The 25,242-nt window shown below is 35.7% G+C and overlaps 1 protein-coding gene across 3 annotated transcripts in view; it reads left to right on the forward strand.

The window, feature by feature from the left end:
- Positions 1-25,242, forward strand: part of LOC106472371 (voltage-dependent L-type calcium channel subunit beta-2-like) — a 55,120-nt gene that overhangs the window by 27,779 nt on the left and 2,099 nt on the right. For 2 of the 3 annotated variants that reach the window (XM_013933011.2, XM_022400955.1), the window contains exons 5-7: positions 12,096-12,193; positions 21,059-21,192; positions 22,143-22,282. In XM_013933011.2, the coding sequence (XP_013788465.2) occupies positions 12,096-12,193; positions 21,059-21,192; positions 22,143-22,282 (372 nt within the window). The remainder of the gene's footprint in view (positions 1-12,095; positions 12,194-21,058; positions 21,193-22,142; positions 22,283-25,242) is intronic. The other variant, XM_022400956.1, reaches the window with a different exon arrangement.

The raw sequence follows: 25,242 nt of genomic DNA on the forward strand, positions 1-25,242 counted from the left end.
TTCTAGTCTTACACTGCTAAATTAGGGATGGCTAGCACAGATGGCCCTTCTGTAGCTTTGCGAGAAATTCACAAACAAATAAAAACATCTAGTATTTTTTATTGTATAAGTTCCTGTGGCTGATCATGTTTTGGACAGGTCAAAATTTGAAGAGAATGACATCAGGAATTTTTTACATCGTAGGAAGTTTAAAATGGTTGTGTTATAGTAATGTAGTAGTGTCGAGCTCTTGATGTTCTTCATAATTTTAAATGGTTTAGCCTTATAGAGTTAATGGAGTACCAAGCTTTTGATATTATACAAAGTTTAAAATGGTTTAATTAAATCATTTTAAAGTTTGTATGCTATTCATTGTTCTGCACAACAAAGAGCTATTAGTACACACACTGCTCTGTAGATTCCTGTGTATGTCACAAGCAGGGAACAAAGCTCTGACCCCAATGTGTAATCATCATTAGTCTGTGTTCCTCAACCATTTGGAAGGACAACACATCCTACATGTGCATTAATTCCCATAACCACTATTATTTGAACAAAGGATCATTCTTTCATTGGGTTTGCTTGTTTTCAGACTTTTTATTTTAATAAGAATTACCGGAATTTGTATGTTTATTATTTTAAACTTTTGTTACCATTCATAGTATATTCTTTCTTTCCTTAGTGTTCTTGAGTATATTCAAGAACAATACCATATTTTAAACTTTTAAATTCAAATTTCCGATACGATACCTCACCTTACCTCCTCTTACAAAATAGATTTTCTCAATTAGTACTGCCATTTATGGGTGCAAATTTTCAATGCTTGCCACTAGTCTTCCACCTCCCACTTCTGCATATCCACATATAAATGATTATGCCGCAGTTCTCCACCAATAGTAGTGCGACACAACCCCTATCGTAACCAGTGCCCTCTCCACATTTGCACTCATTAATCATTTCTCGATTGGCAGAAGTACTGTACAGACGTGCTTGTTTTTTACTCATAAATTTCTCTGTTTTCCTTTATGCTACAGACTTTGCTTTTCTTTAATATTTCTTTAATTTTTTGTGTTTTTGAATTTGGAAAGGTTACTTTTTACAACTTTGATCATTTTTCTTTGTGTTTCCTTTCTATAAAATTCTTATTTCTCATGTTATTGGATTATGGCCTGGCAGCAGTCTGAGACCTTTGCAATTGACACTTGTCATGGGCTGTCCCACAGTTTCTATGTTCTCTTTCTTTACCGTTCATTTTTGCCCAAGACTTCTATTACTAGGGTGGGTAATTCCACTTTTTCTCTCATTTCCTTATCCTCCATTTCCCACATTTATGACCATTCTGATCCTGACTGTCTCCTTTGTCCGGGCCGGGCCCTCCAACGGTATCTCACTCGCACTGGTTCCTTCCGTGGTTCCCATAACTATTTGTTTATTCCATGAATCCTTCTGTGTCCTGGGATCTCTCTTCAATTAGCCTTACAAGTTGGATTCACCAGTTCATTAGACAGGTGTATTTTTCCCTTTTGCTTAAATAATATTGCCTTTTTAGGGTATTTTTTCATCATATCTGTCACCTCACCATGTCCCTGGTTGCCCATTTCCATCTTTCTTTGGAGGGTCATCATTGGGGCTGGTATGTGGACTACACCTCATACTCTTGTTTCACATTGTTTGCATCACATGTCTAGTTTTTGCTCAATGGGTTTTTGTTTACCTCCACTCACCATGTTACACACTGTGGTATCATAAGGACTGGTGAGTACTATGTTTTAGTTCTTTCTTTATTTACAGGAGCCTTTTTGCTAGTGTATTGTGGATCCCACTCTATAGCGAGTGGTGCCTGACCAGTTATAATATTTTTTGGAAAATCTGCACTCTCCCTCCTGTGACTAGGCTCAATGTCAATTAAGTTGTAGCTCTTCCTAATGCAGACCTGATGTACAATTCCAGATGCTGCCAGGTGTTAGTTGTGTGCCTCCGATAAATTTTAATCTGTGATGATAAAATTACTTCACATGATTATAGATGGGATGTTTGTTAGGACCACTAGTGGCTCTCTCTACTGGTCTTTTGCTTCATAAATATGTTCATCCCAGACTGTTCACTCTTGGACAATCATGAGTGAAGCAGACAGGGATTGCTGCCTATCTATGATGCTTCATGGCATTGCGACTCTTCTTATTATGGACCTGACATACAATTCCTTATGTCACCAGGTGTTGGTTGATCGATTTTGTCGATGTGATAACTCTCCATTTCAAAATATGGTATCGAGGTCACCTGTTGCATTGTCTCCGGAGACTCAGTCCTCCGGGCTCTCCAATGTGTTTTTCTCTCCTTTCTTCTAATGGAGTATGAGAGTCCTTGTCACTTACGAGTTTCTAACTGCTGGGGTGGTGGACCATAGAGGTCTGGCCTCCTGAGTGATGCATCATACCACTCAGTTTAGAGTAGGGTGGTAGCATACTGTGGGTGTCGTTAGCATATAACACTTCCCACCGCAGAACTAATCTACAGATCTAGATACTGCCATGTTTAGGTTGAAGCACTCCACCATGTCAGGACTATATATATATATATATTGTAGTTTGCCCCTCAGGCTGAGACATTCCTCCTACCTACCAGATTTTCTTTTCCCACCATAATTCCTCCTTCCTACCATTCTCTGGACTTAAATTTCCAGTGGGCCTGGTGTTGGTTGGAGATGGTCCAGCTCAGTAAGTCCTCACATGTGTTTTGGCCAGTATCCCACCTCCTATTAGGGACTGGATGAAAAATGCCCAATGCTGCCAGGATTTTGACTGGAGATGCATCCCAGGCTTGCTCTGCTGGATGTCAGTTCCTGGCAGATCTGGTGTTGGTTGTAGCTAATGTATTCCCACTTGTGTATGGTTGGGTATCCTCCTCCTATCGTGGATAGGGAAAAACACACCCAGTGCCACCCAGTTTTAGACCAGAGATGTCTTCCTACTGGGGCTTTCCACCTTCCTACCATTCACTGGATATCAGTTCGTGATGGATCAGGTGTTGTTTAAAATGGAAATGCATGCAAGTGGAGATGGATTTTCATATTGAAGCTCATCTTCCCTTCCAATTCCCATTTGAAGATGAAGAGGTATGTGATTCTCTGCTGCCACAGAACTGATGTTCAATTCCAGATGCCACCAGGTGTTGGATGAGGTCAAATTATCACTACAATCTGCTGCACCCTAGCTGCTTGACACCTAGATGTCCCATTAATAGGTAATAAGTATTATAATATTCCTTCATGTTTTTCCACCTTTTATGTTCGTGACACAATCATAAAAGATCAAAGAGTATACCTTGAGCAGATGTGGTGTGGTCTCCTGCTGTAGTGTGATATTTTCTTTATTTGTTCCACACCTTATGTACATGAAAAACAAAAAATGTGGTACTTATATTTTATCTCTCATTTTTTTACTGTTGATTACTGAGGAAATTTAAGCCTAGCTTTTCTTTATAATGATGGTACTATTAAATTAATTCCATTAGCTGCTTGATCTGATCTGTAGTATAATACATCTGACAGAATTGTTGGCAACTTGTGAGAGAAAGTATATGACTGGTGGCATGGTAAGTATGTCCGATTTTCTAGCATATGACTCCTTAAACCAATAAGTTTGAAGGCTATAAAAATGTGGACTTTGCCTCACAAATATCTATATTATATCAGTAAGTTATGTACTTTAGAGAGGGGTGTTAAATGAATTAGAGAAGGGGGAGGAGACATAGAGACTAGGGGAGATTGAGGATGTTTTAAATATTTCCTATAAAATTAAGAACTTAAAACATATATTAAAATTAATTTATTAGCTATATTACGATTGAGGATGTTTTAAATATTTCCTATAAAATTAAGAACTTAAAATATATATTAAAATTAATTTATTAGCTATATTATGATTGAGGATGTTTTAAATATTTCCTATAAAATTAAGAACTTAAAATATATATTAAAATTAATTTATTAGCTATATTACGATTCCAAATTTATTTATATGCATTGATAATAAAGTAGTTTGATTAGATTTTGACTGTTACTTTGTAAAAAGTCATAACATGTACTTTGACCTACCCATTGCAAGAGGGTTATTAGGGATAGAGTACTAAAAAGAGGGGGGAGGAGTGGCTTTATATGTGAGATGTGAGTTACAGCCTGTTCTGGTTGAAGATATCAAAGATAATAATAATAATGAGGTTGAATGTATTTGATTTTCTGTTATTGGTTATAAGGGGAGAAGATTTTTAGTTGGATGACCACCAGATGAAACTGATTAAGTTAATGAGAAACTCTACAGTGAGATAAAGGATTTAATTGTTAATGTTAAAGTGAGGTGTTGTATAGGTTATATATGTATAGATTTTAGTTTCAGGCATATTGATTGTGAAATGTTAGAGTCAAATCATATGTACACAGCTTTTTAGACGTTGTTCAGGATAGTTTTCTTCAACAGTTGGTTAGGAAGACTACTAGGGACAATCCTATCTTAGACAGGGTGGAGGTTGGGGAACATCTGGGTGCAAATGGTCATTGCTCTATTAGGTTTCATATTTTACTGCATATGGAGATCAGAAATAATGAGATTTTGGTTCTAAGATTAAAAAATGCAAATTTTGAAAAGATGAGTTAGGTATTATGAGCTGTGAACTGGGCAACTGAATTAATTAGAGATACTGATCAAAGGTAGAAAATTTTTTAAATATTCAAGATAATTATGTTTCATATAGACAAAAAAAGGGTGGTTGGAAGTAAAATAACAGGTTGGTTCACAAAGGATATAAAGAATAAAATTAATGAAAAACATTATAAATATAAGAAGTTTAAATTCTCCGCAGTGATGGGAGATTTGTAGTGCTATAGAAGATCAAGAAAACTGGTCAAATGGGAAATTAAGAAATCAAAAAACTACTTGCAAAAAAGGTTGGTTGAAAATTTAAAAATAAATAGTAAGAATTTTTTAGGGCCAAACATGGCCAGGTGGTTAGGGTGCTTGACTCGCAATCTGAGGGTCATGGGTTCAAATCCTGTCACACCGAAGATACTCACCCTTTCAGCCGTGGGGGCATTATAATGTGATGGTCAATCCCACTATTCGTTGGTAAAAGACTAGCCCAAGAGTTGGCAGTGGTTGGTGATGACTAGCTACCTTCCCTCTAGTCTTACACTGCTAAATTAGGAACGGCTAGCATAGATAGCCCTCGTGTAGCTTTGCGTGAAATTAAAAAAAAAAAGAATTTTTTTCAAATGCATTAGGGGTAAGCAAAAATGTTAGGATGGGAGTAGGGTCTTTGAAGAATTACACTGGAAGGTTAATATCTGATGATTATAGGAAGGATAGATTATTAAATTTTTCTTTTTCTTTGGTTCTTACTAATGAAGAATCGAGCAATGTTCGTTCACTTGAACAGTTGCTAAATGGAAACAAGATGATCACATTAATTCTAAGAAAACATTGGAAAGTTTAGAGAACAATAAAGCACCTGACCCAAATAATATTTACCCAAAAGTTTTGAAAGAAGTGAGGGATTGGACGTACGAGCCACTTGCTATTATCATTTTAAGTTTTCGAATAGTGGAGATTGGAAGTTGGCTAATGGTACCTTTCATTTGAAGTGAGGTGATAAACGTTGTCTTGGGAATTATAGATGTTTTAGTCTACATTAGTGGTGGGATATATTTTCAAAAGTGATAAAAGATGCTTTTAAAAGGCATAACAAAGTTTAAAATTTTGTTGATAGTCAGCATGATTTCATTTCACTAACGCTTTACTAATTTTCTATCATTCTTTGAAGAGATTACTGATGTAGGTAAGGGCACAGGTGTGATCTGGTATTTGACAGGGTACCATATAAAAGGCTCATTAAGTTATCTCTGTAGGTGTGGGGTATAAGTCGGTGTCATTGGATAGAAAACTAGCTAGGTGGAAGAAAGAAGAGGATTATTATAAATGGAGTTTAGTCAAAGTGGATTAATGTTATGAGTGGGGTACCTTCAGGGCTCAGTGATGTAGCGTATTTGAATTTTCTGATGACATTATAGTTTTGGGTGATATTGGCTGAGAGGGGTATGTTCTTACATTAAAAATGGATTTGGATTACTTTGTGAGTTGAGTGAATAAATGATAGATGGCTTTTAATTATAATAAGGCCCGGCATGGCCAGGTGGATAAGGTGCTCGACTCACAATCTGAGGGTCGCGGGTTCAAATCCGCATCCTTCCAAACATGCTCGCCCTTTCAGCCGTGGGGGCGTTATAATGTGACGGTCAATCCCACTATTCGTTGGTAAAAGAGTAGCCCAAGAGTTGGTGGTGGGTGGTAATGACTAGCTGCCTTCCCTCTAGTCTTACACTGCTAAATTAGGGACGGCTAGCGCAGATAGCCCTCGTGTAGCTTTGCGCGAAATTCCAAAAAACAAACAAAACAAAAACAATTATAATAAATGCAAGGTAATATATGTGGGTTATCATAATTTATAATAATAAGTATGATTTTGATTTGAAAAACCTTAATGGTGCTATGGAACAAAAAGATTCTGGTGTTCCAGTTCATCACTCTCTTAAGGTATCTAAAAAATGTGGTGTAACATGTAGAATTTTATGTTGTATCTACAGAAATATTGAATACAAGTCTAAGGAACTTATAATGTCATTATATAGGTCATTGGTTAAGCCACATTTGGAGTATTGTGTTCAATCTTGGACTCCTTACCCAAGGAAGGACATTGTATTGTTGGAAATTATTCAGAGGATGACTACTAGGATGATACTCGACATAAACAAGTTGACCTACAAGGACAGGTTAAGATCTCGGAAATTATTTTATGTTGGAAAAAGAATAATTGAAAATAATTGAAGTATTTGAGATTGTTAAAAGAACTGATAGTGTTGATTCACCATCTTTTATCATACTAACTGGTGAGAATCATAAGACTAGGGGACAAAAACATATATTTTGGCAGGAGCAAACTCATCTTTAGCTAAGACAGCTTTATTTTTCTTGATATTGGTCAGAGGAATGAGTTGCCTTCAGATGTGGTGGATGCAGTTAATTTAGTGAAAGTTTGATGAATATCTGAATGATACAGGCTGACTTTGAGGTGTTTTTTTTTCTTCTAAGGGTCAGTTTAAATTAGTGGATAGTACAACCTAGATGAATCAGAAAGTCTCATGTTTTCCTTTAATGTCATGATTGCTTTTGTTTCTAGTTCCCTCTTCCCTTCAAGGATCAGATAGTCCCATCTTTGTTCTTCTCTGCTTGGATTCCACAGGTATGTCTTTTGTTTTTTTTCTCCAGTTATTTTTTGTTGAATCTAAAGATCCCTTGTTGCATGAGCCTCCATCATTTCATATCTTATTTCAATTTAGGGATATCCTCATTTCCTTCTTTTTCTTCATGGCTCCCCTTCTTTTAGGGGCTTTACATTATGATTCTATCAGCTTTAATGGTGGAACCTGCACGTACATATATGTCACTGTGTCCTTGATTTTCTTCCATTTAGTTCTAGGTAAATTGGTTTCTTTGTTTCTGAGCTGTACTTCATGAGGTTGTATTACTTTCTGACATTTGTCTCCCTCAGTCTCTTCTCTAGGCCCTATGTATTGCACTCATTTTTTCGTGATGTTTCTTCCATTTTGGCATCTTGAGCTGAAGTAGCTCATCCACAGTCATCTCTGCTTACTTTGGCTTCTTGCTGTTAGGAAAAGGTGGTTCCACCAGGTTTCTCATCAAAGATGGCCTTATGAAGGTCACCTCCCCTCCTGTTCCTTATCTTCTTATCATCCATTGTCCATTCTCTAAGAGATAGCTGCTGTGGGTGTTGGGAGCAGTTTTTTTGGTTGCCAACCTTCATCTCTGGTCCTATGGGAGTTCTGCCTTTCCACTTTGTACACTTTTGGAGTCTCTTTTCAAATTTTTCAGGTACATTCTCGGTGGTCTTACTCTCCACCTCACCAGTTTTGAATGCTATGGGACAATTCCTCTAATCCACTCTATGGTTTTACTCCTGTCCTTTTATTTTTCCCATGAAAATAGGTGTTTAGCAGCCAGTCATCAGTCTGTCCTTCTTGACCAATCTTTGGTCTTCCCTTGTTTTCTGATGAATGGTTTTTTCATTATGTGGTGGTTATTCTCCTTGATGAAATTTCTCCACTTCCTGTTTTCTTCTCATGCCTTTTGCTTCACGCATTGTGATCAATTGTTCCATTTTCAGCCCTTCCCTATGAACTGGTTCTTACCCTATCGTTTTTCTTTAAGGCCAGCAGGCTGTAGCTCAGTGGTTACTTGAAGCCTATTGTTCCACTACTCTGAACATTTTGCCTCTGCTTGTCCCTTCCAACATGTTATAACCCCTTTTCTCCTTCATGAGTTATCACATTTGGATGACTGGTTCAGTTCCCTGATTCAGTTTCAACCTCCTCTCTGTATCTGATTCACTTAAAGGACTTTGTCACTTCTTATGCATGGCAGGCTAAGCCTAGTTTATTATGCATTTGAGACTTAGAACTGTGGATCCCCAGGCTTTCATGTCTCCATTTCATCCATGATGGTATTTGTCTCTTTTGGGTCCTCTCTTTTCTCTTGTGTTGTATGTTCCTTTAAAGGTACCTATATGTGTCTCCTTCAGTGATTTCAGCCTATTGATGTTGGAGGTATCCAGAATTCCATTGTTTTCTTCCCCCTCTTGTTGTTGTAGTATCTTACTCAATCCCAAATAACACTGGACACTCTTCTTTTCCCAGTTTGCTTCTGTTCGGATTTATTCTTCAGGTATTGCTAGTATGTATGTGGCTCCTTTTGCTCCCTGGTATGATGTTCCATATCCATGGGGACCACAGGTGGCATTTGTATATGTATGGGGGGGGGGGGCTGTTCTTTATGCCTGATTCGTTTCTGGTATCTGTTATCTGGAGAAGCGGGCTCGTCTGTCTTTCCATACTTGAGATGGTAGCTTGTCATTATCTTCTGTTTCATCTGTATAGCCTTCTTATCATGATCCATTCAGAAACCTTTTCTGTTGTTTCTGCCTTTCCAACTCCACTTCTTGCTTGCAGAAGTCATCCCCCCCCTCACTTTTTTCTTGACCACCTCTTGAACTCTTTATCACAAGGACCAGTTCATCTTCCCTGACCACTATTTCCTCCACTATATTTAGGTGGCTTGGAAGGAGGATTTGCTGTTTTCTCCTTTCACTTTCATTTCTCTTTCTTTCTTGTGTGATCTTTCCAATCCTGGTCTTCTCCCATCATAGCCTCACTCATTCTGCTCCTTTTTAGGACTTTTGGCAAAATCATTTCATACCATGAGATTCTGCTTCCTTCTGTCTGATGAGGATGTGGACAACCCTTGACACATTAGTGATACCTAGGCAACCCCACAGGGAGGTTTCACCTACCCTGGCTTTCAACTCCCTCCATTTTCCAATCTTCACAGTGTTTTTCTAAAGGTTGTTTTTTCAGGTCTCACAACCATCATATTCAAAATGTTTATATAACTGTATTAGAGACATTGGAATCCAGTGTTGCATGTCAAGGAATACTTTCCAAAATCTGCATTGAGTGGAGGGATATGGAAAGTGCTAAACCCATCCATTCCTTCTCAATGCCTTCTGATAAGATGGAGTTTTCTGCAAAAGTGCTTCAGTGGTGTCTTATTTATTTTACTTTTCAGGCCATTCTACACTTGTAAAAAAACAACTGCCCTCACACCTGACTGGCATCTGCTGTCTTTAGTCACAATAACCCGTTGCAGTGTCTTGCAGCACGGGACCTAATTTCAGATAATTGTGCTTAATGACATGGTCCAAGCACCTCTAGCTGAGTATAGGGGAAACCCTTGCTTATCCAGTCCCAAGTCACTGCAGAAGTCAATATGGAGAGTTCCTCATTCAGCAGTACAACTCCAGTGATACAAACACACCCGTCATTAGAGTTGTAGGGCTTGGGTGTTATCTGGTAGTGTAGTACATGACACCCCACTAAATTATGAACAAAGCCATTTCTGGTTGTCCGATCCATCTCGATGAGACTTTGGTTTGCCTCGGGATACAGGTCTTAGATGTTTATTCTTGCACCTGATTACTATAGTGAATATCTCATGTAAGTATTTCTCTAATATATACATAACAGCTTGACTTATAGCCCTAGCCATATTACACGCTTATGCTCAGCTGTTTGCTTTAATGATAATGGCCAGTTGAACAGTTTTACTTTTTTGCCACCTTAGTGACACTTTAACATTGTACAAAGGATTCTTGTAACATTTTATTTGCTCTATCCACTTTTTGGACAAATAAATACCATAATAACATTGCATGAAGTGATAATTGTTGAGATGAATGTAGTTTTCCACTTAAGAGCTGCCCCACTAGGCTACTCCCTGCCTTTGGGCTTTCCGTTTCTGATGATGTTTACAGAAAGGAGTTCATCTTTGCAATTTACTTCTCTGCACTGGCCCTATCACCGTCACCACTGTGGGATTCTAGCTCTTTGTTGTGCAGAGAGAACCTTTCAGAAGTTAACGTTTTCCTTACCTGAAAATGTATTCGGATAAGTACTCACCTCTCTGCACAATCTTTTCCTCACTTCTGTTGTGTTTCCTTTGCCATCACTGTGGGATTCTAGCTCTTTGTTGTGCAGAGAGAACCTTTCAGAAGTTAACGTTTTCCTTACCTGAAAATGTATTCGGATAAGTACTCACCTCTCTGCACAATCTTTTCCTCACTTCTGTTGTGTTTCCTTTGCCATCACTGTGGGATTTTAGCTCTTTGTTGTGCAGAGAGAACCTTTCAGAAGTTAACGTTTTCCTTACCTGAAAATGTATTCGGATAAGTACTCACCTCTGCACAGTCTTTTCCTCACTTCTGTTTTGTTTCCTTTGCCTCGTCCAGAATGAGCTTTCATTCAAATTCTAGTACTCATGGGGTTTACTGCACATGGAGGATGTGTCACCCTTCTGTTGGTGGAGGGCTATAGTCTAATGATGATTACATTACAGAATGGCATAGTACCCATTGATACGTGTAGGGGAGGGAGCTTTGTTCAAGGCTTGTGACAAGTGCAGGAAGGGAGGTAATAGCTCTTTGTTTTGCAAGGAGGTGAGTATCTGTCTGAATTATATTTTCAGGGAAGGAAAAAATTTAATATCATATATTCTTGTATGATATATTGTATTATAATTAATTTTCCTTCGTAGCATAAGAAAACAAATAAATATGTTACCCATCATTCTCTGAAACTAACTAGGTGTAGTCTTAACAGGTATTTATCGAATTAATTGTGGTTTTATGAAAATAACTTTTAATGAATTTCTTTCATGAATTGGTCGATTAATTAATTAATACAATATTCATATGTTTACCCTATTACTTGTTATAAATATTCTTCTTGTTTGGCTATGTAAGGAAACTAAGAAATGCCATTAATATTGTGGAAATGATTGCTTTTAGACATAAAACAGTTATGTATTGCATTATAATGTAGTCTGATTTTCCAGAAATGGCAATTAACTTTAAACTATTGCAACATCAGTGGCTGACATTAGCAGTGAACACATGTAGATCTCAAACCTTCCAAGCCCGTTTGTTTCACACGGACCCTGCATTTTGTCTTCTTAATCAGCCACTATTTTGCTTGGAAGGTTTGAGATCTACATGTGTTCACTGCTAATGTCAGCCACTGATGTTGCAATAGTTTAAAGTTAATTGCCATTCCTGGAAAATCAGACTACATTATACCGTTTGTTTCACACGGACCCTGCATTTTGTCTTCTTAATCAGCCACAAATTTATGTCAGTTTTAAGTAAATAATCTCTCTCCAGAAATACAGAGTGTTTAACATTTGGTAAATTTTCTTCCAGAAACTCTAAAACATTAGTGTTATTAGTATCAGAATCAGAATGTCTATCAGAAGTAATATAATTTGTACCATTTTAAGTTTGCATGTTATTTAAAACTGTCACTATAAGTTTTTCTCACAAAACCGAAATCCACTAGTGTTGATAAATTGTTACATACCTCAATGGTTTATTGTTGATTTTAAGGGCATATTATATTTTTTCAGCTAGCTTAGATGTAACTGTACCGTTTTTTATTTCAGTAAACTTAGCTCTTCAGCAAACCTGGGTGGCCTAGTCAATGATGTCCTCTCAAATACAAAACCTACAAATTCTCGAGGCTCAACACCTCCTACACCAGGTAGAAAAAAATGACAGAGTACAACTATTTTGTATAAATTTTTATCCAGTGTGGTTTATATACTGTATATATGTATTGCTATGATCATATACTTAACTTTTATGTCTTGTGGTTAGTACAAATTGAGAAACAGTCAGCTGAATTGTATTTAAATGATATATGTTCAGCAGTAGGTTAACTTGCCGTGAGTTTGTGTAAATACTGAATGAAAGAAAGCTCAAGTTGATGCATGTACTTGGTTTGGAAGTTTCTTTTCAGAAGTATTATCATATTGTAAAAAGCCTTTCGGTTGAGATATGTGTCAGGAATCCTGATATGTATAAATAAATATACATAATGCTGTTAAACAGTATATTAATATAATAACAGGTGGACAAGCAGTGATTTATAAGCATAAGGAAAAGTTTATTGATGGTGGAACATACTAGGTGTTTCGACAGAACATTGGTCTGTCTTCTTCAGATATGATCAGTTCTAAACAATCCAAGGTTTATATATATAGTTACAAAGACAATGGAATTAAATGTGACGGAAATGGTGTCAGCAGGTGACAGGATATAGGTAGAGGTCAAGTCTGGTCAAGTGTATAAATGGCGAACAGACCTTGCCAAATATGGTTGATGTTACTGGTGCCATTATCACGGCTTAGTGAGAGATCGTTTACTCTGGCTATTTCTATAGTTTCAAAGTAGTCTCTTTCTTTCATTAGTTTCGGGTTGGTGAAGGAGAAGAATTTAATCCCAACATATTTTGTGATTTGTTTCATACTGATGACATGTTAAGGTGGATCATTGGAAATCACCTCTACACACATGACCTTAGTGTTCTTTGTGTCTTATTTCTAAGAAACGGGATGTTTGCCCTATAATTTTTTTTACCACATTCACATGGAATGCTGTATATGCCCTGTTTTTGTTCTTTTAGTAGGGATTGTTTTGGGTTAGGTATTAAGACATTAATTTTTATGTGAAGGTTTGAATACAGTTTTTATGTCAATGCTCAAATTATTAAAAAAGTCTAGTAATTTCGTTAGCAATTTCTGGCACAAAAAGGAATGAAACAAACTTGCTATGTTTTATGTTGTTGATAGGTGAAAGGTTAGAGTTAACATAATATTTTTCAATGTTTTGAAGTTTGATGCAAGCCCTATCTATGATTCGATGACGAGGAACCCACTTTGAGACTAATAATGGCTGGAGACGGCTTGAATGGGTAATGAAGAAAAACTTTAATATAAGTTTAACATAACAGCAAATGTACAACGTTTCGACAAGGTTTTGTCTATGATATTGGGGTTGAAACCTCTAGATAATGCTGTGTTCTTTAAGTAGTTCAATTCGATAAGTAAGCCTTGTTTGTGGAAGTTGTAGAGCACAATTTACATAGGTGAAGTAGAAGGATATTTTCTGTGATAGGTCGTGATTATATCTTATATGTGGTGGCATGCTGACCGAATGGGGCTTTCTGTACATACTGGTGATAGCTTTGTTATCTTATCTTTTTACGTTCACATCTAAACAGGGAAGACAACTGTTGGATTCTGTTTCAATGAAATTGAGTAGCATCTCTTTCCCATCTTGCAATCTACTGAAGGTATCATTTATGTAACTTAACCAAGTTTCTTGGTGCGTATGAATTTGTTTCCAAACAGTTCTTCTTCTAGAATGGACGTGTAGAGATCACTAAGCCTATTTCTAATCCATTATTTTCTTTATAAGACCAGCCTTCATGTATAAAATAAGTGTTGTTTATAAGTGCAGTATTCTGTGAGGTTGATAAGGTGTTCTTCTCGTTTTTCTCTTAGACTGATATTGAGGTAAATGGAGATTTTATGTCACAAGATAGTACTATTTCTTCTTAGCATAGTTTAAAGTTTTTGATTACATTGACCAAGTCTAGAGAGCTTTTGAGAGAATAGTGGTTGGTTTCACGTAGAGGGTTTAATCTCTTAACTAAGAATTTAATAACATTTTGTAACGGTGAGTCTATGCTAGATACTATAGGTCTGTAAGGAATGTTGTCTTTGTGAATTTTTGGAAGGGTGTAAAAATGTGGGATAATAATTTGTGGGAATAAGGGAAATTATTTCTTTATCAGTGAGGATAGGGCAACCCTTTAATTAGTTTTTTTAATTTTATAATTTCATTGTATAGGTCACTGGTTAGGCCACATTTGAAGTATTGTGTTCAGTCTTGGTCTCCTTACCTTAGGAAAGACATTGAATTGTTGGAAAGGGTTCAGATGAGGGCTACTAGAATGATGCCTGGGATGGAGGGGTTGTCATGTGAGGAAAGATTAAGATCTCTAAAATTGTTTATTTTTGAAAAAAGAAGAGTTAGAGGGGATCTGATTGGGGTGTTTAAGATTGTAAAGGTAATTGACAGTGTTGATGCATCATCTTTCTTCATACTTAATGGTGAGAATAGTAGGACTAGTGGCCACAAATATAAATTTTGGCAAGGTATGAGTCATCTTCAGCTAAGACAGTTTTATTTTTCTAACTGGGTGGTTGGCCTCTGGAATGGGTTGCCTTCAGACGTTGTGGAGGCAGCAACTTTAAGTGAGTTTAAGAGAAAGTTTGATAAATATATGAATGATAAGGGCTGACTTTAAGATTTTTATTTCATTTTTTTTTATTTATTCATTTGATAGTTTTTGTTTGTTTTAGAGGATGGAACAGCCGAGATGGACCAATAAGTCCCTTGTTGTCCCTAAATATTATGTTATATCCTCTCAACTGCTGACACCATTTCTGTAACATTTAACTTTGTAACTATGTATAAGCCTTGTATTGCTTAATACTGTTTATACCCGAAGAAGACAGACCAATGTACCCTATTATTACTAACGCTATTAAATACACTAATTGTCCATAGGCAATTAAGATCAACACTATAAAACAATAAAGAAGTTAATGTGAAATAAAAACAACATTATAACGAGATCAAAATTCAGAATCATCATTTTTCCATAACTGGGCCTTGTTTTTATCCTTAGGTCATATTGGATAATGTCTGTGCCATAACACTCAAACACTGATGTCAAACTTGCCAGCAATTAAAGAGAATCAGTTTATTAGCCACTTGTACAAAATATTTCACTTTTCCAAATTATATCACACTCGGGCCTAACTACACAATTTTTAGGCTCCACAATCAAATTGTTTCTCTGATATCAGACTCGGGCCTAACTACTCAGTTTTTAGGCTCCACAATAAAATTGTTTCTCTGATATCAGACTCGGGCCTAACTACTCAGTTTTTAGGCACACAATCACATTTTTTCTCTTATAGCAGACTCAAACCTAATTACACACTGAAGAGACTGTAAGACTCCCAGAAACTTCACTTATTGTGCTGTATATCTAACTCTTAATGAAAACTCACACTGTAAAACCAATTTCATCATCTTTCACCAAATGATGCTGGTGCATACAGATTACAATGTCACTTACAAGTCGGATAATTTTAATACAGATATTTCAACAATGAATAATATCATTCATATACATGTAAAACAAAACATTATTTTACTTGTCGACAACGTTGCCCCCTGCATACATTTCATCTGACCTGCTCACTTGCTCTTCAACTCAGGGTAGAGCTGAAGAGATGGCAGTTGTTGTTGCCCAACAAGCACTGTCTTCATCGGGTTCACTTGGAATGTCAACTTCTTCACTACTTCCACTGTTTCTGTTCTAAATGTATGTCCCTGTCCCAGGACTGTAGAACACCTTTATCTGGTACGTAACATCTAAAAGCTATGGAGACTTCTCTTTCCTCCTACAAGGATTATTAAATCAAACAAGTTCTCTAGTAACAAAGTGATATGAATGTGAATTGAAATCATGAAGCCTCTTCATTGCCTCTACAACTAAGCCGAAGTTTTCTACTACATACTGATGTACTTCTGCCAGTCAGTATTATTACTTGGCAGGTCTGCATCCAGTGATTTCCTGATGATCAAATCCCCTGATAGCTGAAGTTCTCATCCCATCAGTATGGGTTTATGGCCAGTAGCCTCATGCACAGAAGTTCTGTAAGTCATAAGTAGTGTTGGTACTTTCAAATCCAAATTGATATGATTTGTGTTACTAAACTTGGCAAGTTGTTTGCCTAACGTTTGTTTGAATGTTCTACCATTCCATCAGGTTGAAAGATGTCCTGGTTTTCTTTATGTTCAGTAATTCACAGCATTCCTTAAATTCTACTGATGACAGATTTCTCCCCAGATCAGAGTGAAACTACATTGGTAAGCCAAATCTTGTGAATCACTAATCAACCAACACTTTTGCTGCTGTGACTGCTTTTTGAGTTAGAATTGTATAAGCTTCTGGCTACTTTGCAAAAAAACTCATAGCTACCACTATATATTTGTTTCTTCTATCAGTTTCTGGCAATAGTCTCATGATGTCAATTGCCATAATCTCTACTGGTGCTCCAGCCTGGTACAGTTTGAGTGTTCTTTCCTTGGTTTAGATGTCTTTATTTTTGCAGCACATACTTTAAATGCTCTACACCATTCCTCAACATCTCTTTCCATGCCACTCTAGTAGAACCTTTCCCAAGTTAACAAAGTGTCTTCTTCATTCCAAGATGTCTACCTGAGATGCCATCATCTGACTCCCACAAAATGGCTGCTTGCATTGACTTTAAGAATGACTGATTGCCCTTATTCTTTTGTTACATCTGTGCAACATGTTCAACTTAGCTCAGAATCATTTGGTTTTGGAGCTTGTGTGTGATATCTTCTTCTGATGGTCTTTCTGGCAACTACTCCATATGTATGATGATGGGTGTCATATCTGGATCCTTTCACTATATCTATAATAATTCAGTATCTGAACCACTATTTCAGAAAGTATTAGCATGTTGACATTTCTTAATATTTTCTTTCTTCTCACAATGCTTGCACTCTTCTGGGCAAGGTCATCAACTAAGGCTTCTACATTACCATGAACTCTGCCTGTTTGGGTTGGTGGACTGTGGAGGCAACCATTCAGTTGAAAGTAGGTTGGTGGTGTTCTGCTGGTGTAGATGATGAGATATCCTCCACTATGTAACATTGGAGTGAGCCATCAAAATTTCAGTTCACTCCTTTGATTGGGATCCCTCATCCTACCTCCACGTGAATGTTGGTTTCTAGTGGCTGGGTTTTGGATTTAGAGCTGAACCAATCAACATAAGTCCTCACACATGTGTTATAGATGTCACTCATTTATACTCTTGTTACTCCATCCATGGAGGTACTTGCAGGTTGCTACGGTTCTTCCCCTTCTGGTATCCCTCAGTGTTCTTATTATTCCAAGAATGATACTGTGCTTGGGGTGGTTCCTGTCATTTTCATTTTGAGTGAGATGGTTTACATTACACAGACATCTTTTCGATGCCAAATGTCAGGTTCCTGGATTGATCAATTAATTTCTCACATTGTTATTATGTGCCCCATTCATGGGTCGAGGGTACGAGATTCCCTCCAGTCTCATGCACTTGATGTAAAGATGGTATGATCCTATTTCCTACCACCACCAGATGGCTGGGTTTTGGATTGTAGTTGACTTTCCAGTGGTATGATCCTCTTTCCTACCCACACGTGGATGTCAGTACATGTGTCAAGAGAGTATGTCACACTTTTATTGTTGGAGGGTTGTCACATGATGATATACATGCAAGATACATTGAAATCAGTCAATTCCAGATGGGTTGGAGCTTCAAGGCTTCTGGCATGCACAAAAAATTTTGCATCTGAATGCGAACGTGAGGGGAGATATATACCTATCGGAAATATATTTTCAGTATAGGAAAATTATAACATATGGAAACTACAGTGGTCATTTTGGGGTCATGTGGTTAATGTAAGTCTCTAAAGGTTGTGACATGCATACTTTGACCTACCAATAAAAAGAGGGATTTGTAAAGCACTCATCACAGCCAGTAATTCTTTTTGGATATCACAGAAATTACATTCTTGATTGCTCAACATTCAGCTGTATTGTGCTTTCACTCTCTCTTGTCCTTGTTGTTGTTTTTGTGATAGCACATTTATTTCATAATCACTGGCATGTGTACCCAGTATGAAAGTTGGTCTAGATGTGGTAATACTAAAACAGGTGATAAAGTTAGGGTCTTATTTAAGCTGTTGGAAAGCTTCCTCACAAGCTTTATCTCAAATGAAGAGTTATCCATGATTTGTGGTTTGACTAAGTTTGAAAATCCTGGAATAAACTTTCAGTTGTAAGTACACAGACCTAAAAAACTTCTTAGTTTTTTCACAGTGTCAGGCCATGGAGAATTGTCAACAGAAGTTGTCTTTTTGGGATTTTTCTTCACTAACAATATGTTTTAAAGTATTTTGACTTCTGAAATAACTGGCTCTTCTTACGATATAATTTGAGGTGCATTTTATGTAACTGTTGGAAGACTTCCTGTAGTCTGTTTACTTCAATCTGGAAGGTCTCTTCAAAGACAATATCTTCAAGATACACCTGGGTGGTTTATTGAGTCCACCATTGAATACAAGTTACATGAATTGTTCAAATATTGCTGGAACATTACAAAGGCTAAAAGGCATCACTTTGAAGTGATGCTATTCTCCACAGGAAAGTGACATTTTCTTCTTATCTTCATCTGTCATCTTCACTTGATGGCAACGAGAGTACACATTTGAGGTAGAAAATCATTTGGCACCTACCAAAGCATCCAAAGTTTTGTCAGTCCTTGGAATAGGGCATGAATCCTTCACTATAATTCCATCAAGATCACAGTAATCAATACAAAATTGAGTGGATTCATCATTCTTTCTGATCAGTCATCTTGGTGGTTGCTTAATATGGTGTTTGTCACTCATGAACAATTCAATGTTCTGTAATGTAGATACTGCCAAGATCATTTGGTCCTTTGGAAAATATATATGCACTGGCTCTATGTAAGTGTTTAAATTCTTGCTGCTCCATCGATGACAAATACATACAGCTTTACTCATACCAGTTCTGCAGTTGCCTTGGGAGGTATCCAATTAATTTTATTGTCTGAGCTGACTGACACTTCTGTTATTTTGGGGAGGGGATGACAATCTATATCGGTTTATGCTGTCCATTTTCTTTCCCACACTTCAACTTTTGAGCACTATTTGAGAAATTTTCCACATATTTAGGAAAACATCATCATTTGTTGGGTGGCACCATAGTATGTCCAACCAATACTCCATCTGGCAATTTTGCATCAGAATCTCTATAAAAATCTATCTTTGCCAACTGTCAAAATAAAAAGGCTATTACTTATACTTCTTAATAGTATAGATATATACTGTGTTGTTGTTGGGCTTAGGATTCTTCTACAGTGGGTGTCTGTGACTTGTTGATGATAAATTCAATGATAAATGACCAGCATGCACTTCACTAGTTTGCAAAATAATATATATATTTGGAACAAGTTAAACATATATACAACAAATTCTTCACACTATAGAGATTATAGGCATATCATAAACACTATATATAGTTCTCTTCTTCTTGTCAAAAGTCCACTTAGGCCTATTCAATTGCTTTAGAATTTCAGTTGACTAGCCAAACTATTTTCTCTGTTACTATCGTACTAGTATTCTGTGTGTGATTCACTTATAATTGTGGCACAAGTTACAGTAATTGTTTGGTCTTCTTTCTTCTAAATATCCTCTGTTCCTTTTGTCAAATTGTACTCGGGCTGATTCAATTACTTTAGAACCACGCTTTGATGGAATAAATTATTTTTCTTATCTCCTTTTCTACTGTTAGTCTTACTGTAACACATTAAATTCTAGGCCTATGTTAATCGTTAGGCCTATCACTTCTATGATAGTTAACTTCACACCGAACTTTAATTTGCTCGTAATTTTACTCTCTTGTGCTATTGTTTATCTGCTGTTTCCACTCATCTCACACTACTTATAGGTTTATCTCTTAATCGTTTTTTCGCCTTCTAGAAATCTCTATATTCTCAACTACAATATATTGCACGCGAGATTCGATAGTCTCAACATCAATAAATTATATACACAACTTCCTCCAGTTCTCTGCTTTTAACTCTTTTTATAACAAAAACTAAACAACAGAATATTCACTCACAAAAATAAATTAATCAATAATATCTAAACTAAACAGTCTTGTTATATCATGACACTCCGATACCAGACTTTTTAGGCCTAACTGCATAGTTTTTAGGCTACACATTGAAGTTGTATCTGTCATTATGGACTCAAACCTAAGGTTCTTGAACAGCAAATTTTTAACACATTTTCTAAATAATTCTTAATATTAAATAATGTGATTATTATGTCATATATATCTGTTATGAGAGGTGTTATGTGTTTCTGTTACTTTGGTTTTTAAATCTAGTATAAAAAGAAATATGTAGTTAACCACATGGATATTGAAAATAAAGAATAGGTTAAACAATTGCCAAGATTTTTTTTATATTAAGGTTGTAAGCTGTACAATCTGACAAAAAGGGCTAACTCGAAACATTTTCCTCTGAAAATAAAAAAAAAAACTTGGCAGTTTCTTTACCTATTCTTTAATTTTGTAAAAAGTATGACATGTGTTGTATGTGTTTTTGGTGTCCTTATTGAAGTTGAATGTTTAAATACTGGATTTACTTGGTAAGTGAATTTTGCGTACCATTAAATGTCTGATGAAAAGCAACGTTTTCTTTGATTTATTTCTTTGACGTAATATCACATTCACCTAAGAAAAACAAAACCGTTTTTTTTTTTATTTGTTAATATGTTTTTAATAGTAATCTACTGTATCTATTTTTTTTTCTATCAAACACACAAATTACACTTTGCATAATATAACAATGTTTTTTAGAATGGCTGCTAAAATTTCCAGGTTTTGAAGCTGATCAGAATGGACTTGATGCAAACATTGGTGAAGACAGTGATAGTGTCAACAACACCAAAATGGCTAAGCCTACAATCACACCACCACCAGCAAAAGAAAAGAAGAAACCCTTTTTTAAGAAGGTATATATTTTGATACTTAACGGAAATATTTTATCGGACAAAGTCTTTTAGTAAACTTTAGAAAAATATTTGTATTACAGTGCAATACAACTGCATTATATTAAAAGAAATGTGATACTGATTCTTTATTTTAATAACCATGTGGAAATATTGGTAATTAGCTGTTGCCACTTTTAGTGAAAAATCCAATTTTCTAACTTGTTTAAAAATCACGTATCATATTAATTAAATTTTTATGTTTTTACCATAATGTGCAAGCTCTCATATAGTGTGTCTATAGTTTTTGTAAACTTACAGATTAAATGCATGCATAATGTATAAAATATGTTTCTTCTCATATGCCAAATTATACTATTTAGATAACAGTTTGTAACAAAACAACTCCAGAAAGTGATCAGCCGTTAAACTAATTATATGAAAGAGGTTTCGCTATGAGAAAAACAACCTAAAAATATGAGAACATCTTTTCTTCACATCAAGCTATAAAGCTGAAGCTAGCTTAGTCTATAAGATGAACTAGTCGACATCTATTTGCCAATTGGAACAATACTGTTATGACATTAACTGTAGAGTTATTGTGTCGAAAAAAAGAAATTGAATTACAAAGAAATGCTTAGATCCATTTGCTTAGACCCATATACGAAGATAGACAGGTGGTACATATGTACACCTAGTCAGGTGATGAAGACCACTGATCTTCTTGTGCAAACCAACAATTATACAAGTTTTCCTCATTTTAAGAAAAAATATATGTATACACTTTTATTAGGTTACAATCTAAATTTCTTTTAACGTTGGATCTGCTAGTGTGAAGTAGTAGTTTTTGTATTTTCGTTGCACCAAACGCTTGTTCTAAATTCTGTTGCATTTAACATTAGAACTGGGTTTTAGTTGATTTTGACAAAAACCAATGTACACAAAACTTACCAATTAACCTTTTATTCATCTAGTCTGAGAATGTTCCTCCGTACGATGTAGTGCCTTCGATGCGACCAGTCGTTCTCGTGGGTCCTTCCCTCAAAGGCTATGAGGTCACAGACATGATGCAGAAAGCATTATTTGACTATCTGAAGCACAAGTTAGAAGGAAGGTAGGAATGCCTTGTATACTTCTAGGTCATCGTATACATTTTTACAAACTTAGTAATATGACTTATTTATATTCCAACGTAGAAATGTGGATTAAAAAAGAAATATGAATGTCTTATTCCTTTGAAATTTGACACCAGAGAGTTTAGAGAATGCTCTTTTAGCTCAGCTGTGAGGACCTGGACCCTTGACTTAGAGATGTTTTGAGGTCACTGTTCTGCCAGTTGATCTGTGAGGACTTTAACCTGGATCCTTGACTTACACTGATATGTTCTGAGACCAATGCTGTGCTAACGGAGCTGTGAGGGCTTTAACACTCTTGCTATGGGCTCAGTTGATTCAACACAGTTCATGACCCCAAAGTAATCATCAGTTTCCATACTATAACTTTTAGTATGTTTTGTATATCTTCACAAAATTTGATAAACTTTCAGTAAACACTACAAGTCTTTTGTACACCAAAAAATCGTTTTTTTTATTAAATATTGTTTACTAAAAATTTGTCCATGAATATATAGAGTCAGAGTGTTGACTGCTTCGTATGCAAGGTGATTTTTATATTAAGATTAAAAATACTTTTTTTCACCTGAAAATTGTGAAATTTCATTTGCATAATCTTTAAACCTCCTAAATAACTCTCAAACGTTTTTTTATTCAATACAATTTTATTTGTTATTAGTACACCTAGAAATCTTTATTTCTTTAAATAATACTCCTAAGAATACAGAATAATAGTATGCACAAAGCAAACAATGTCTTATAATTATCATAATTTTTCTGGCTTTTTAACTTTAGCATAGAAGTCTTTAAATGTTACCTTAAGCTTGTTAATCGATCTAAAGACTGTGACAGAAAACTGAAGATGAAATAGACAATTCTCTGTACTGAAAACAATGTAATATAATATGTCATTTGACAGATTAAATCCTTGGCTTTCTATTGGTTATAACTAATGTAGAATAAAACGTCAAAGACAACTATTGGCAATTTGGGAAAGAGCAGATTGAAGGCTATAAAAATTATGCTCTGCCTCAGTAATATCTATATTATAATGAGTAATTATAATTAATTTTATGTTTCCAAGAGGGTTGGTAAATATAGAAGAGGGAAGATCAAGAGAAGAAATGTTACAATTCTTGCACAAGGGGAGGATGCAGTTTTTAAATTATTTTCTTATACAATTAAGAACTTAAAACTTGTATCAAAATTTGATTCATAACTATGGTTTGATGCCAAGTTTACTCGTATACAATGATAATAAAGTAGTTTAATTAAGTTTTGATTTAACTCTCTGAAAAGTCATGACATACACACTTTGACCTATCCATAGCAAGAAAGTTAACAGGAACCCCTTGACCTACCCTGACATGACATCGGTGTTCTTCCAGCTGAGCTGTGAGGACTTTAACCTAGACCCTTGACCTACACTCATATGTTCTAAGGCCATTGCTGTGCTAACTGAGCTGTGAGGACTTTAACCTGGACACTTGACCTACACTCATATGTTCTAAGGCCATTGCTGTGCTAACTGAGCTGTGAGGACTTTAACCTGGACACTTGACCTACACTGATATGTTCTAAGGCCATTGCTGTGCTAACTGAGCTGTGAGGACTTTAACCTGGACACTTGATTTATACTGAAATGTCCTGACGCAAATGACGTGCTAGGTGAGTGTTGAGGACTTAACCCCCCCACATCCTTAAAGATACAAAGTGAAGGTATCAGTTAAGGAGTGTTTGTTAACTTCTTATCTTGAATACTGATTAAATTAAAAGCTGTTCTTTATAACAGTTACACTTGCAATTTCGATTCACTATATATAAGGCAGTAAAAGGAGTTGAGATCATGGTGTATTTACTCTTTGATGATAAATAAGCTAAGAAGTACCAAAGAGAAATGGAGTGTATTTCTTAGAATTTAGTTTATTTGCACTGTAACTTTTAAAAAAATATAATATTGTTAAACAGAGGTGCAGATATTCAAGAACTTTATAATTACAGACGAAAGTACTTCATTACTGCAGATGTTATTTAATGACACGTAAATGGGGTTATCACGGTAGTATGAAACAAATTTTCACAAAATACTTTACTTGATATTAGAAGCTGCTAAACACTCAGTATTAATACCCTGAATTGTAACAGTTATGGCTTAACTGATAATAAGAGGTGTTTAGGAAAAATCGTGAAACATTTGTGTGATATACAAGAATAACAAGATAGTTATAACAAGTTTCGTTACATAATTCTGTACAAGCTATATGTTATGTACGTAGTTTAATCGTTGTAGAAGGTTTTTGTAAAATTGTTGTTACTAGAGGGCTAGATATATCTGTCTTGTGTTATGAAATTGTGCAGATACAGAGATCAAGCAAGTTGAGTTAGTAAAAGTGAAGATAGACTGTGTGATTGTAAAAGGCAATTTCTAAAGTGAGTTTCACAACTTGTATTGTAGTAACAGATATAGAGGAGAATAATTTGTGTTATTAGAGGGCTTTTCTGAAGTGATTAAACCTGCCTGTGTGGACTCTGGCAAAAAGGAGACATTTACTTAAAGCTTTGGATAAAACTGTTATAACCAATAGTGTAACAAACTTTTGTACATACGTTTGACTTGTTTTGAATATATTCTTTTAAAACAAACAAAAAAAAAGATAGAGATAGATATAGATATATCCTGGATGAACATGAGTTTAGCCATAAAGAATGTACAGTGGTGACTTTTAAAGTGTAATAATTGCAGATATTGTATTAACAGAGTAGAGAAGAACAAATCACCTTGTCAATAGAGTTCTAAAGTAACTGAACCAACATCTGTGGACTTTTGATGAAAAAGAGAATTATTTATAGTTCTGGATTCAACTGTGGTGACTAACTGTGTAACAAGCATTTGTATATACGTTTGACTTGTTTTAATTATATTATTTTAAAACAGTAGGTATTAGTGTTGCTGTTTTGTTTA

The sequence above is a fragment of the Limulus polyphemus genome, unplaced genomic scaffold (assembly GCF_000517525.1).
Source record: "Limulus polyphemus unplaced genomic scaffold, Limulus_polyphemus-2.1.2 Scaffold5277, whole genome shotgun sequence".
NCBI classification, from domain to species: domain Eukaryota; kingdom Metazoa; phylum Arthropoda; class Merostomata; order Xiphosura; family Limulidae; genus Limulus; species Limulus polyphemus.